The following is a 15,457-nucleotide window of genomic DNA, read 5'->3' on the forward strand; positions in this document are numbered from 1 at the left end:
GGAGGACCTTGGAAAAGGCTTCTTGGGAAGGCGCCTTCAGCAGGGCCTGGGCGGAAGCCCGAGGGAGGGGCGAGGAGGGAGGGCATTCCAGGGTGCTGCCTGGACCTAACAAGTGGGGGTCTTGTGCCCAGGAGGGCGGGAGGGCGCCGCCGCTGGAGGCCAGAGGCCGCCTCTCAGGGAAGGAGTGGGGGTGGCCTGTGCTTCAGGAAAACCCCTTTGGGGGCTGCCTGGAGGGGAGACACCATGGCGGGGGGGGGCAGCACTGGGAGACACCATGGGGGGGGCAACCTGGAGTGAGGGGAGAGCCACAGCCCAGGTGGGGGGGGCAGCACTGGGAGACACCATGGCGGGGGGGGCAGCACTGGGAGACACCGTGGCGGGGGGCGGCCTGGAGTGAGGGGAGGGCCACAGCCCGGGTGGGGGGCAACGGCTGGCGGGGGGTGCCGTGGCCCGGACGGGTCACTCCGCCGCCGTGTTCAGGGCGCTCTGCCTGGGCCCCAGGGCCCCGCTTCGTGCAGCTTCCAGGGGGGCGGGGAGGCTGGGCCTGGGACGTCGGGCCCGCGGGCAGGCCGGGCGGAGAGGCGACGTCCCCACACGCTCAGGCCTGGCCAGCGCCCGGCTCGGGGGAGCCGTAGCTCCGAGGGCCTTGAGGGTCCCAAAGCGCCTCCCTCCTCCGCGGGGGACAGGGATGGCTGCAGGGAAAGGCGGCCCCAGACCCCTCTCGTCTCTGGTGGCGGGTTCTCTCTTCTGCAAACTCGGGGGCCAGCCCTGAGCCTGGGTTCGAGTTCTCCCAGGACCGATGCTGGCAGGCCCCCTGAAGCAACCCTGGCCCTCTCTGGGCCCGGGGGCGGCCCACAGCCAAAGCAGGCAGGTCGTGCCGTGGCGCGTGCTCGAACCCCGCTCTCACCCGTCTTTCCCACCAGATGCACTGGCCTACGGGGAACTCCATGCGGAACAGGAGAAACGGCACGCTGGAGAGCATGCGGACGCTCTACTCCAGCATGTCCCGGAGCACGGACGTGTCCTACAGCGAGAGCGTGAGTAAGGCTGGTGGCCGAGGCTCCCCCAGACAGCCCGGCGGCAGGAGGAGCACCCCACACCCCCACAGAGAACGGGGTGACGCCCGGGTGCGCTTGGAGCTCCCCCTTAGGCCGCAAGGCACGCGCTGTTAGCCACGGGAGTGGCGGCAGCGTGGGCAGAGGCCCGGCGTGGAGGCAGGAAGGGCCGGCCTCCGGCCCTGCCTCTGGACAGTGGCGGTGCCCTGTCATGGCTCAGCGTCTTGGGCTACCCTCTGGGACTCCGTCCTGGGGAGCGCAGACCCAGCCCCTGTTCGGACGCCCTCCTCCACGTCCCGGCCACGTGGCAGCGGGCAGTGGCCGGGGCTAAGCTCCCTCCGGGGGCCTCCGTGTGCTAAAGGCTCCTGAGCGGCTGGGAGAGGAGAGCCCCATAGCCAGGGGAGCCATTCACACCGGGGTCGTAGTCTGGAGAGCTGGGAAGAAGCCCGCGGGTCACACGCTCTAACATGCCTGCTTTTTAAAGGAGGGCAATGAGGCCCAGGGCAGGGAAGCAACTTCCCCCAAGTCACACCGCTAATGCAGGGCAGAGTCGAATCTGAACCCAGGGCCTCTGGCTCCCCTGCCAGAGCCGCCACAGGTGCCTCTGGGCACTGGCGATTGCCACGTGGAGGACTTCCTGGCTCAGTGGGAGGAAGATTCTCGGCTTCCGCCTTTTCCATTTGGTTCCCACTTCCTGGGTCTCTCCTGGCAGGGTAGGAAGGTCTCCACGCCCACATCCCCTCCCGGCCTTTCTAAAGAGGCGCACTGACCATTGCACCTCCCGGAGGGGGCCCCGCAGGCACCCACAGGACGCATTCGAGGGTGGGGAAGAGGCACCAAGGAGGGCCTGAGGAGGAGGAGGAGGAGGAAGTGCCTCTTCCCAGCTCCCCATTGTAGCTGGTGGTGCTTCTGGGCCAGGCTCCGCCGCACTCTCTTCCCTCTGGCCAAGGCAGGGTGAACCATATCGGTGGAATAAAACCAAAGACAGACCAGTCCAAGGGGCCATGTCGAAAGCCCCAGACGTGGGCCTCTGCCAACCTCAGCTTTGTCTCCAAAATTCATGTCTTCCATCCCAAAGAGAGCGGCCCGGCTGAAAGCCTGATGGGGAAGTGTGATGGGGGCAAGAGGAGGCCCCACGGGGAGATTCGCATCTCAGCCCGTCCCCTTCCTGCTACTCTGACTCCAAACTTCTTCCTCGGTAAAATGAGGCTGTTGGGCCAGCTGGGGCTAGTCTTATCCAGCTCTGCGTGCGCAGTTCCATAGTAAGGTGCAGAGCAGGGCTTAAAGGGTGGCCTTAAGCACGGAGAGCCTCACTGGTTTTCCTGTGTCAGAGGCTGGCCTTGAACCCAAACCTGGCCGTCTCTCTCCTGCACCCAACTCCTGCTCTCGGTGGAACGAGAGCTTAGGAGCCCGGAAGCAAAGGCAAAGGCGCCTCTCGGCTTCCTGTGATTCTCGCGGCCCGAGAGCATCCCAGAGACCAAAAGAGCTCATGCTCACGTGTGCTCTTATTGGGCAGCCCACACTTCCCCGTCACTTGGTAACGTTCTGCTCTGTCTCCTTTGTCCAAAGGACTTGCTGAATTTTATTCAGGAAAACTTTAAGAAAAGAGAGTGCGTCTTCTTTACCAAAGATCTCAAGGCCACGTAAGCCACTTTTGCTTCTCTTGTGGGTCCGTGGGCTCAATCTCTAATTGCAACAACATTCTATTAGAGTCAGGGGGCAGCTGGGTGGCTCCGGGGATGGAGAGCCCAGCCTAGAGAGGGGAGGTCCTGGGTTCCAATGTGGCCTCGGACACTTCCCAGCTGGGTGACCCTGGGCCAGTCCCTTGACCCCCATGGCCCAGCCCTGACCCCTTGGAGCCAATACCCAGGTTTGATTCTAAGATGGAAGGTGACTCAGCAGGCATGTGGCAAGCACTCACCTCGTGCTTTGTCTGAAAGCTACCTGGCGGGGAAAGAAGGATTCAGACATTCAGCCACCATTTCTTTGTCCTCTAGTGTGAGTCAGAAAGTAGGGCTTCTGCTAGAAGCTGCCTTCGAGGCCTCGTCACCCATCGAACCCACGAGCCCTTGTTAAGCCTCCGCTGTGTACGAGGAAGCATCCAGCCCCCCACGGTCCAGCTGAGAGCCGGAGGCCCCAGTGCTGGCCCACAGACAGGAGTCTCTGTAAGTCACCGGCAGTGTCTGAAGCTGCCTTTTCTGACTCCGAGCCACGAAAAGAAGGCTGGGCCTCTCCAGAACCACTGGAGCCCGGGGGATGGGCCCGTCGCCTCTCCCACTTGAGTAGCCTCCCTCAGGCCTTCCTGCCCAGGGCCAAATGGCAAAGATTAGGGAGCAGCCAGCCACTGCCCGGAGAGTGTGCTCGCCTGGGCAGCACTGCAGGGACGACAAGACACCCGTGCCGGCCTGAGAAGTGGGTATTTTGTCCTAAAGACGATGGAGGTTCCTCTGCAGGAGGCCAACATGGGCCAAAGGGCCTTCAGAAGCCCATAACGGTAAGGAGAGGCACGTAGGAGGCTGTGGAAGATGGAGAAGGCAGAGGAAGCACTGGAAGGGGCAGACCAGGTAGGAGGCCATTGCAATGGCTCAGGAAAGGAGCCTGGATTCGAGTCCCAACTATGTGAGCGGAGAGAAAGGGAGTGCCACAGGCGCCGCTGTCAAGATCTGGCCACTGATTAGGCGCTGGAAGAGAGCGGTGCAGGATCGATAGACTTCCACTTGGGTTCAAAGATCCCCGCCCATCCCTGCTTCCCAAGTCCAGATGGGAGGAGCATGGTTAGATAATCAGCCGCGCATGCAAGCAAATATCTGTGGACTTTGAGTGGACTTCAAACGCGTGCTGTGTCAGCAGTGCCACGGGACACCCTCCGGAAGCCACGGCGACCTTTAGCAGCGCCGCATTGGGGTCTAGGGAGCCCTTGGCGTTCCTGTCCTCTGCCCCAGTTCAGCCGCAGCTCTAGGATTTTGTTCAGGCGGGGGCACAACAGTTCATGAGGAAGGGCCTTGAGAAGCTGGAGAACATTAACCAGAATGGATGCATGTTGAGCCATGTGAGAAGCAGCTGAAGGAGCCTGGAAGGGCGGGTGGGAAAGCAGGGGGCTGAGGGCCGTCTTGCAGAAGAGGGGCCAGCCTTGGGCTCCCCTCCCGGGAGAGCTTTAGGCCAGAGCAAGCTGGCATTTCCTAAATAGCTGGGGCTATGCCCTTCAGGGACTTCAGCAGGAAGCCCTCATGGAATTGCCTTTAAGGAGCATAACAAATAGAGGGCAAAGCTTGGAGTTGAGAGGGCCTGGGTTCAAACCTGGCCTCACACACTTCCTAGCTGCGTGACCTTGGACAAGTCACTTAACTCTTTGCCCAGCCCTTCCTTGCCCTTCCTTCTTAGAGTTGTTACTAGGACAGAAAGTAAAGGTTAGATAGAGTCAGACAGAGAGAGGCAGAGAGAGAGACAGAGAGACAGACAGAGAGAGGCAGAGAGAGAGACAGAGACAGAGAGAGAGAGAGCAACTTGACTGTCATTGAAGCTAGCCTTGGGCAGTTTGTGGAGAAGCTTTTATGAGCACAAGAACATAGCAGTAGGCAAGGATTCCTGGAGACAAGATTATGTTCAGACCTACAAAGCACCTAACAATATGCCTGTGTTAGCCCAGGGCACTAATCTGTGCTTCTCTGAGAGATCATGAAAGGGATTTTTTAAGTCTCCCCAGAGTCTCTTTAAGATGACCAGGGAGCATGGCGTCCACTTGATTCTCATTTGTAGGGTTATCACTTTGGGGCTTTTCCACTCTGATCTACCCTCCCTCACTGAGCCTAAAGACGCTAAAGCAAAACTGACCCACGACAGGCCACGTGCTGCAATGTGTGTGGCACTCTGCCCCAGCAGCCCCCCTTGCCCTTCTGTCCCTATCAGCTGCCCTGTGAGACTAAGGTTGTCCGTTACGGTCCGTGGAAGTTCTGCGGCCTCCTGATATTTTCACTTGCAGTGTTGTAGGAGCTTGGTAGATGGTTGGTTGTCCCAGTCATGCCTCCTTCGGTCTGCATAAGTTTGAACAAGTCCTACAATGTTTTTCTGAATGAGCTTGCCAAGGGAAACCATGTAGAAACAGGAAAAGGACAGAGAACAGGACTCTGGGGAAAGACAGAGGCAATAGGGAATTGGGGAAAGAGGGTGAGACTTGAAATCAGAAAGGTCTGGGTTCAAATTCAACCTTAGATGCTGAGTAGCTGTGTGACACCTGGCAAGTCACCCTCAGTTTCTTCATTGGCAAAAATGGGGGATCGGCATGATTCTAGAGGACCCTGAATGAAGTCTATTACCCACTTCCTGAAACAGACGGTGGTCAGCTCAGGGGACAGAAGGACATACACTTGTTAAACATGACCAATGCAGGAATCTGTTAGGAGAACTTTGCTGCTCTTTTCTTTTTTAAGGGGAAAGCAGGAGGGAGAGAAAAGAGATTTTTTAATTGAGAGGAAAAAATTAAGTAAAATTTAAATAAAGCAAATTAAATAAGCAAGATTGGAGTAGATGGCCTCAAGTCCCTTCTACCTCTAAATCCATGATCCTAAAACTCATCCTGGGACAGTTAGGTGGTGCAGTGGTTGGAACACCAGGCCTGGAGTCAGGAGGCCTCATATGACTTTAGATGCTTACTAGCTGGGTGACCCTGGGCAAGTCACTTAACCTTCTTTGCCTCAGTCTTCCCATCTATAAAATGAGCTGGAGAAGGAAATGGCCATTTTTGCCAAAAAAAAAAAAATCAACCTCAGTGGGTTCACAAAGAGTTAGATACAAGTGAGCAACAACAAAAAGTCTCATCCTTATAAGCTGCTTAGAGAAGCTTGTACCTAGTAGGCATCTTATGAATATTTGTTGAGTTGAAGGAGTCCTCCAGGTAAGAGGAAAATCAGTAGAATGTAGCACCCCTGAAGTCTTAGTAAGAGAGTCTACAGCAGGAGGAGCCGATTAATAGCACGTGTCCCAAGGCTAAAAGGGAAGCTGAGGATGAGAATTGGGCCACTGACTCTTTTGGAGATCGATTGTGTTGGGAGCAGAAGTCAGGGTTGAGGAGGGATGGGGCAGAGACCAAGGGAAAAAGACAAATTCATCAAGAAGTTAATCAGCAAAGGTGGGGAGAGATGCAGGAGGGTAGATGGAAGCATGACTGGGACCTGCTTGGAAACTAGGCCAGATGAGGGCTCACCAAGCAGGATGGGGAAGGTCAGGGAAGAGTCCATGATGGAAGGTTCTAAAGGTGCATAGGTTAAGACATCCAGGGTGTGATCACTGGTTCAGCCATAAGGGGAGAGGGAGGGTAGGTCTGGTTGGAAGAAGATGTCTAGGAAGGAAGAAATGTCACTTGATAACTTGTCTTCAAGAGGGCTGAAAAAGTACCCAGCCTGTGGTCCCCCTGAATCTTGGGAGCCCTTCTGAGCAAAGCCAAGGTGATTGTCAGAGGGTAGATATTCAGTTCACCAGTGGTCCATCCCCCTGTTAGTTTTATGGTTGGACCTGAGTATTTAGTTGGTGGTTGCCAGGGATTTTAATTACTAAATCCCAAAATGAATTATTCAAGTAAATGGGATTTATGGTAGTTTATTTACAATAGAGGGAAGATATTAAGTAAGGAAGAGATAAAAGGAGAGAGAGAGAGAAAGAGAGAGAGAGAGAGAGACAGAGAGAGACAGAGAGAGAGAGAGAGAGACAGAGAGAGACAGAGAGACAGAGACAGAGAGAGAGAGAGAGAGAGAGAGAGAGAGAGAGAGAGAGAGAGAGAGAGAGAGAGAGAGAGAGAGCTTCTTCTGAGCCAGGTAGAAATTCTAAGCCCCAACCAGGGGAAAGGAGTCTCAAGACGATGGGCCTTTATTGGAGGTTCACACTTCCAGAAAGGGCAAGGAAACTAAGTCAGCCTTACTACTCACCACAGTGACCATCTAAAAGGAAAGCAGTCTGAGGTCTCCTGCATGAGCTCCTGCAGGCATCCAGTTCCACAGCCAAGTGTCTTCACTCCAAGTCTGAGTGTCTGTCTTCCAGTCTCTACTCTGAATGACTCTTCTTCATTCTTGATCTACCGATCTATATCCTTGTGTGCCTCTTTTTCCTCTATTTAAAGACCTTTTTCTCTTGTGTCACCTCCCCTAAATTTTATGTCTACCAATTACAGCAGACTCTTCTCTTCAGGACTGCCCACTAAATGTATGAAATGGGTGTTCACATATTTTGTAGTTAGTTAACACCTTTTGTAGTTAAAATGGGTAGATCTACTTTAAATGCTTAGTTAACACGTTGGGGATTAAAATCTAAAAATAGATTGTGGATTACAATTTAATCTTCACAATAAAGGAAGTGCTAAGAACCTTCATTGTTACAACCAGGAGAGAACTAAATCCAGTTTTCACACCCCGAACCTTTCCATCTTGGTAGGGCCCTCAGAAGGCATCCCCAGAGTCACCACCTCCATGCCACCCTGAGGCATCAGAGGAGTGGAAAGACTGCAGTGGAGGAACCTTCAGTTAATGAAAGGAAGTGGGATGACATTGGTATGTGTCTGTGAGAACAGCTAATCCTTTCTTCTTCCCTCCCTCCATAATATACCCTTCTTCTCAGGGACAACATGTGTAAGTGTGGCTATGCCCAAAACCAGCATATCGAAGGCACTCAGATCAACCAAAATGAGAAATGGAATTACAAGAAACACACCAAAGAATTTCCTACTGATGCCTTTGGGGACATTCAATTTGAAACATTAGGGAAGAAAGGAAAGGTAAGTGTCTATATGGCAGAATTAGCCAGTCCCAAAATGCACCTGACCAAGGCTTCCTGAATTGTTTTATCGGAAGGGCTAGTTCCTCCCCAACTTCCTAACACACACCGGAGCTCTGCCTAGAGAGCCCAACCCTGGACTCAAACTTTTCCTGGGCCCAGCAACTTAGGTCTTTCTTCTCCTAGCATAGAGAGAAGGGACAAGACAGAAAAAGAAAACAAGAGGAGGGAGAATGAAGAAAACCCACAGTGTCTTTAGGGGAAACCAATAATTTTGATCAGCTCTAACCAAAAGCTCTGGTTCTGGCACTAACTCGTTGGATGACCTCCCAAAGCTCACCAGCTTCATTGTGATGTGAAGACAGGGACCTGCTCTTTTTATACATTCCTTCCAGCTCTAGGTTGCTAATATGTCTAAAACTCAATATGTAATGCCTAGAGCAATGGAAGAGCGTAGTATTAAAGACCTATGTTTTGAAGGGTCACATCTAGCCGACCCCCTTCATTTTACAGATGAGAAAACAGAGGTTCAAAGCATTTCAATCATCCAGATAGGAAGTGACAGGCCACTGAGGAACTCTCACCAAAGTGGCACTTTGAGTCAATTCTAGGTAAAATTCCCAGCCAAACTAACAAAATAGCATCGCTCATCATAGAACATCACAGCTCTCTGGTGGTCCAATGATTGGAAAATAAGACGTGACATTTATAATTGGATGGAGAACACGGAGAGCTGTTTCTTCTTTGCCCTGTCCCTTTGGGTACAATAAAGAGAAATCTTCTGCCCTCTCCTCTTTTCCTAGCCGGACTGGGCTGTCATGGGTTCCCTGTGCTTTCTTTCATCAGGTCTAAATGTCCCATTTCTGCAACATCAACACAGAATCATAGATTTAGAGTTGCCATTTTATAGATTAAGAAACTGAGCTTCCTGAGGTGACATGGCTGACCGCGGTCCATGGCCAGTATACGTCAGAGCTAAGCCGGGATCCTGGGTCTCCCTAACTCTCGGTCTCACCACTCTTCCTGAGCCATTATTCCTGAACTTGTGCGTTCCAGGGCCAAAGAGAACAAGGCTGCCATTCTATTCAGAACCCTTCAAATATGTGAAGATGGCTCACATGCCCCATGTACTTAAGCCTTCTCTCCTCCCAGCTAAACTTTGCCAGGTCTTTAACCAGTTGTCACGTGTTCTGCTCTCAAGGCACCTCCCTCATCTTCCCTTCCCCCTCCCCGAATGCTCCCCGGCTCTCTGAAATGTGAGCGCTGGCACTGAGCAGAGAGATCTGCTTTACTCAGGGTCACCCTTAATTGTCACCTCCAGGAGAACGTAGCACCTTGGTGGCAACAACCATAATGACTTTATATTTGGATCACCAGCACATAGCAAGGCGCCTGGCTCATGGTAGACTTTGCTGAGAGTTAAAATAAATGCTTATGGATTGACTGGTCCCAGAGCGGAGAGGTAATAAGAATACTATGGCCATCCTGTTATAGGATGACTTAAGGATGACAAGGCAATGCTTGTGTTCCTTTAAGGGCTTCGTCCCGTTCTCAAATATTTCCATCCAAACTTCAACCAGGAATGGATGAGAAGGAAGGGATGAAAAGAGCAGAGAGCACTGACTTGGCCCGTCTTGTTATGCCGGTCTTTCTCCCAAAAGAATTCAAAACAAACAAAAGCGGAGCAGGAAGCCAACGAGATAAAACTAGTCAGGGTTCAAGAGCAAGGGGAGCAGAATGCTAGTTAACGTTGCCACTCTTGTTTCTTCCTCTCTCCGTTAAGTACATCCGTTTGTCATGCGACACAGACCCGGAAATCCTCTACGAGCTGATGACCCAGCACTGGCATCTGAAAACCCCCAATCTGGTCATCTCTGTCACTGGAGGGGCAAAAAATTTTGCTCTCAAGCCACGCATGCGCAAGATAGTCAGCCGACTGATCTACATAGCGCAGTCCAAAGGTGAGGAAGCCTTCCATTTGTCCAGAAAGGAGATCGCTGTGTGCATATGTAGGGCTAGTACTGATAGCTGAGTAGTACATTGTATTTTGAGAATTCTCAACCAAGGGTATGAGACTACCTCGGTAAGCGTACTTCAGCCCACTGGTTTCCAGCGTAGTCGCGCGGCTTTTATTTTCCTCGTTTAAAAACGTTATTCCAAGAAGGTCCCTACGTACCGCCAGACTTCCAAAGGTCAGATAGAGCCAAGCTACACAATAAGCCCAAACACAACTGTTTTCAGCACACAAATTGGAGCCACGGCCTCGACTTGACATTTCATTGGCTTAAGGGACTCCCAAGAGAGGAAATGCAGGTTGGCCCGTTCTCTACGGCTTACGGTCTTAGCCATCTGCCTAGAATACCGAGAGGTGACGCAGTTTACCAAGAGTCACACAGCCAAGGGGTGTCGTAGGCAAGACTCAAACAGATCTTCTTGGGTCTCCGGGTAGTGACTTACCACTCTGCTCTGCAGCTTCTCTAAGGCATGCGGTACCTCACACACAAATAACTGGGGCCAGGAGAAGGTTGGGCATAAGACCAGGAATGTGTGAATCGCCTTTAATAAAGATGGCAGCAGAGCTCTTCTGTTTCTGTTTCCTGAACTCGCTTGCTTCTGGGGATTTTTTTCTCTGGATTCTCGGGCTATCTGGTTATCATTCACAGAGGATGAGGAGGAAACAGGTGTCAGGGACCTCAGGGACCGTTTAGCCCAACCCCCTTATGGGGGAAGAAAAGAGAAGGCTCCAGAGTAAAGGGATTTGGTTAAGAAGAGGCTCAGCAAAGTTAAACAAACTACTTCTAGCCCTTAGAATCGTCAAGAGGAGAGCCATGTTTAGAACCTCTACAGTCTATCACAGGCAGGCCAATATTCTTTCCAGTGTACCATGGGAGATTTGCCTAGTCAGCTGCTCATTTGAGGAAGGTTCTAATAGACTAAAAGCTCCCTGGGAGTCACCAGTGTGCCATGGTAGGCCAGAAAGCCAAAATGCTTCTTGAAAAGTGGCATCGGCATTATGCCCAAGTGTGCAAAGTGACCAACCCGCAGGAGTGGGCTGGCTGGTCACGTCACATTCTGGCATTCTTCTCTGTTAGTGGGTCCCCTGTTTTAGAGAGAGAGACCAGGGAAAATCCATTAGAAAGGAGCAAGAACGATGAAGGACTCTGAGATCCTGCCATGAGAGAAGAGGCTTGTGGAGGTGATGAAGAGGGCTCTTCCTCTCCTCCCTCACTTGAAATGAGGGACTCCATTTTGAAAAGTGGCCAACATGCCCACACAAAACGAGCATGCACCACCAGGCTTTTTTGCAATTGAGATGACTTTCAGCCTAGTGTACTTGCACAATCTTTAATAGCATGTTGCTATCATCCCTAATGTCCCCGGAATCAATAGAATGAGCTGGTGTAAAATGCTATCAGAGAACTACTCACTCCATCCCCAACCTCTGGGAGTGTCACTTTGCACTTTGTCATAACTTTTGAGCCAGCAGAACTGCCAGTCTGCTTGCTTCTTCCCTGAATACCACACATGATAGTTGGAAATTGCCGGTCATCCGAGCCATTCGGTAACAAAAAGAAAACAGCTTTAGTGGTGTTACAGTCAAACTTCTCCCTGACCTCTTACCCCATTTGCATGTGAACTATGATTTGCCCCTAAGCTGAAGGATCTGGGAGTTTTTAGTTTGGAGAAAAGACTCAAAGTGGATGGCACAGCTGTCTTCAAGGTCTAAAAGAATAGAGCGCTTGGGAAAGGGCTTCCAATGGCTCTGCTAAGAGAGATGCATGCAAAAGACAAAGACCTGCTTTGGCTTCCTTTTAATGAAACTCACTAGAAACCTCTAAAGGTGGAATGACCTACTCTGGAACGTAATGGATTCTCTCTTTCATGAGGTCTTTATTCCTTTTTCCCCTCTCTTTCTTGTTTACCTTTCCATGTTTCCTCTTGAATTTTGTATTCAGGCATCACATTTTCCATTTATTTCTAGTCTTTTATTTACAAATACTTGGAAGTCTTCTATTTTGTTAAGTGCCCATACTTTCCCCTGGAAGTATATAGTCAGTTTTGATGGGTAGGTGATCCTTGGTTGAAGACCCAATTCCCTTGCCTTTCTGAATATCATGTTCCAAGCCTTGCGGTCCTTTAGTGTGGAAGCTGCCAGGTCTTGTGTGATCCTGATTGCTGCTCCTTGATATCTGAATTGTCTCTTTCTGGCTTCTTGCAATATTTTTCCCTAGCATGGAAGCTCTTGGATTTGGCAATTATATTCCTGGGGGTTGTCTTTTGAGGAGTGATCTATGGATTCTTTCAATGTCTGTTTTTCTCTCTTGTTCAAGAATATCAGGTCCGTTCTCTTGGATAATTTCTTGTAGTATGATGTCAAGGTCTCCGTTTCTAGGTTTTCAGGTAGACCTGATTCTCAAATTGTCTCTCCTGGACCTCTTTTCCAGGTTATATGTCTTCTCAATAAGATAGTTCATGTTTCCTTCTATTTTGTCATTCATTTGACTTTGCTTTATTAATTCTTGCTGTCTTGTGAGATCATTGGCTTCTACTTGCCCAATTCTCGTCTTTAAAGATTAGTTTTGAGCTATGATCTTTTGATTTTCCTTTTCAGTTTGGTCAATCCTGTTTTTCATGGCTTCCAGCAGGTCAATTCAGGTCCCCAATTCACTTATCATTTCATTTTATTTCTGGGCTTCTTTTTCCAAGTGGAAGATTCTGTCTTTTAAATTGCAATTTCCCACTTTTCTTGCCAAGTTTCTTCTATCTTTCTTACTTAGTTCTTAAACTCAAATTTGAGTTCCTTGAGAGCTTGTGACCAATTTCCATTTGGGGGGGAAATTTTGGATGTGTTTGCTTCTTGTCGCCCTCTGCTGTCTCCTCTGTAGTCTGCTGTTGTTTCTCCACAGAAGTTATCCAGGGTCAAAGTCTTTTTCTTATTTTTTTGGTAGTTATAGATTGTAGTTCTTGGGTGTTGGTGGCCATTGCTGTGTTAGTTTTTTCTTCCCTTCCCAGCCAGAAGTCTGAGTGAGGAGGGCAGGCTTTCTGTGTAGTGAGCTACAGAGTGGTTTTTCCCCTGAGGCTATTTTTCAGTCTCTGCCTTGTCTGATGTGGGCAGCCCCTCTCTGCCCTATCTCTGTACCCAAGCTCCATGTTCCTCAGCCTCCTGGGGTCCCAAGTCTCATTGCTCTCAGGGGTAAGTCTGTGGTGTCAGCCCCCCCAAACCTAGATATTGCCCCACTTGCTCTGACTCTGGCACCATAGGTGGAGTGAGGGAGGGGTGATCAGCTCATGCTTTGGTAGGAGTAATTTTACCCCCTTATAGCATGGAAATGCCCAAACCCTGCCTACCTCCAAGGCTGCAGCCTATAGTAGAGCCCCTCTGCTCATCTGATTTTGATTTTTGTCGTTTTGAGGTGCTTTATATTGGTTGGTGGTAAGGAGAAGAAGATTGCTGCTTCTACTCTGTGGCCATCTTAGCCCAGAACTCACAGGAGGTCTTTAAAAGAATGGCTGAATGATCCTCTGTTGGGCATTTTGAAAAATTCACTCATTCAGAAATAGGTTGGACCAAATGGTCTCTTACATCCCTTCCAACTCTGGCATGAAATGATTCTGGATGTAAAGTTGAGCACATGCTGCCATTCCATATAGGATGGGGTGAAGACTGTCCTTGTAAAATTACACTTTATTATACATGGATACTGATGGCACCCTCAGGTCTCCTATTGTGACCCTAAAGTGTCAGAAAACATCAAGAATGGTCTTTTTCTCTCTGCAATCCTGCTGCAGTTGAGTCTCCCTTCATGTATAGAACTTCTTCCTCTCCCCCATCTAGCTCTTAATTGATCTGCATCTCAGATCCTCCTCATCTACAAAATTAGAAGGTTGGACTCATGATCAAGTAGTTTTCCATCTCTAAAATTCTGTTGTTTTCTGACTTATCACATAGGGATTGGCCATCCAGAAGACACTCCCATCTCTCCTATCTGTGTGTGATTCTAAGGGAATGACTCCCCCAAATGGAACCCAGCTTGTGGATTTCATTGGGCACCATTATTCCCTACTTTGCCAGCTGAATGCTAGTTTTGACACTTCTCCACAGGGGCCTGGATTCTCACTGGAGGTACTCACTATGGTCTGATGAAGTATATTGGTGAGGTGGTGAGAGATAACACCATCAGCAGGAATTCCGAAGAGAACATTGTGGCCATTGGCATAGCAGCTTGGGGAATGGTCTCCAATCGGGACACCTTGATCAGACACAGCGATGCTGAGGTATGAATGCCCTTGTGAACTGGCTGGGGATGGGATCTGAGAAGTCATGCAGGAACTTGGCTACATCAGCAATCAGCAAGCTTTTACTAATCATGTACTAGGCACTGGGAGTACAATAATTAAAGGCAAATAATACCTGCTCTCAAGCTTACGTTCTATAGAGTGGAAACAACATGTAAACATATGATAAAGGTAGCACCACTTTTGGATTATTCACACACTGATCCTCACAGTTGGGGTCCCAGAGGGCTGCTTACTGCAACTACATTTGTGGCCCTAGAGGTAATTTTGAGGAATTCTATTTCTAGTACTATAGCTCAGGAGCCCCCATGGCTGTGCTTCCCATCAACAACCAGGTAAATGACTTCATTACCTTCCGGAAAGGCATTTATTCAAATGGTATAGTAATAATACTTGGTACAAAACATTCTTCTTAAAAGCTTGAGACACGTTCTCTTACAAATACGATGTAGGAAACACATGTGGCAATTGGATAACTCATATCTCCTCATGCTTAATGACTTAGAAGTTCTTTCTTGAATCCATATCTAACATTCTTCACTGGTCCATGAGACAATACTCCTCAAGGCTGCTTCCCTCCTTGGGGAACTATCTTTTCTTATCTATCTGTCCCCACTATGCCACTCTACCCCAAGATGTACTCTTTGGCTCCTATTGGTTCCAGGGCCTTTGATCCCATCTGGACATACTGTCTGCTCCTGTTCTAGTTTCTTTGATGACACAGTCAACGAACAGAAAGTGCAGTGATTAGAGGAGCAGCTTTGAAGTCAGGATAATGAGCTCAGATCCTGCTTCTGAATGATGCTAGCTGAATGACCCTGGCCAAGTCATTCCAAATCTCCATGTCCAAGGGAACTCTATAAGGCACTAAGTTGCAGAACAATTATGGATCTGCATAGTAAAAGGATTTTCTCCAGAAGGAGGTCTCAAATCACAGATGTGAACCAAATAACCGATTACTTTCGAATTCTAGCTGATAAACATTCATGAAGCACTCCTTATGAGGAAGGTGGCCTGCTAAGCCCAAAGTAGAGGTTGGGGAGCATTTTTTCATGGAATCTCATTGGGTAAGTGTAGGCCATGATTAGTACACTCTTTCTATACATTAGCTTCCCTGCACTAGACTTCCTAAACATTCAATGACTTCCTGGCTCTTCATACATTCGGTACTTTCCTACGCTTTCCAGAGCCTACTTCCTGCATGACCAGAGTTAGCTCTTTCTAGAACCTCCAGGAGGATCCTTTGATAAGAGGCCCCTAAAGGAGCCCCTTCCTCACATTTCAATAATAACATTCGTTGTGACCTGTAGGGACATTTCTCAGCCCAGTATATCATGGATGACTTC

The 15,457-nt window shown here is 49.8% G+C and overlaps 1 protein-coding gene across 3 annotated transcripts in view; it reads left to right on the forward strand.

The window, feature by feature from the left end:
• Positions 1-613: 613 nt before the first annotated feature.
• TRPM8 (transient receptor potential cation channel subfamily M member 8) overlaps positions 614-15,457 on the forward strand; it is a 52,898-nt gene continuing 38,054 nt past the window's right edge. The window contains exons 1-6 of one of the 3 annotated variants that reach the window (XM_001376523.5): positions 614-1,037; positions 2,625-2,698; positions 7,659-7,815; positions 9,598-9,775; positions 13,918-14,090; positions 15,422-15,457. The exon at positions 15,422-15,457 is cut by the window's right edge and continues 139 nt beyond it. In XM_001376523.5, coding sequence (XP_001376560.4) covers positions 924-1,037; positions 2,625-2,698; positions 7,659-7,815; positions 9,598-9,775; positions 13,918-14,090; positions 15,422-15,457 — 732 coding nt within the window. In that variant the 5' untranslated portion in view covers positions 614-923. Of the gene's footprint in view, positions 1,038-2,624; positions 2,699-7,301; positions 7,816-9,597; positions 9,776-13,917; positions 14,091-15,421 lie in introns of those variants that run through there. The other 2 variants (XR_008916908.1, XM_056820143.1) reach the window with 2 other exon arrangements.

The sequence above is a fragment of the Monodelphis domestica genome, chromosome 2 (genome assembly GCF_027887165.1).
Source record: "Monodelphis domestica isolate mMonDom1 chromosome 2, mMonDom1.pri, whole genome shotgun sequence".
NCBI classification, from domain to species: domain Eukaryota; kingdom Metazoa; phylum Chordata; class Mammalia; order Didelphimorphia; family Didelphidae; genus Monodelphis; species Monodelphis domestica.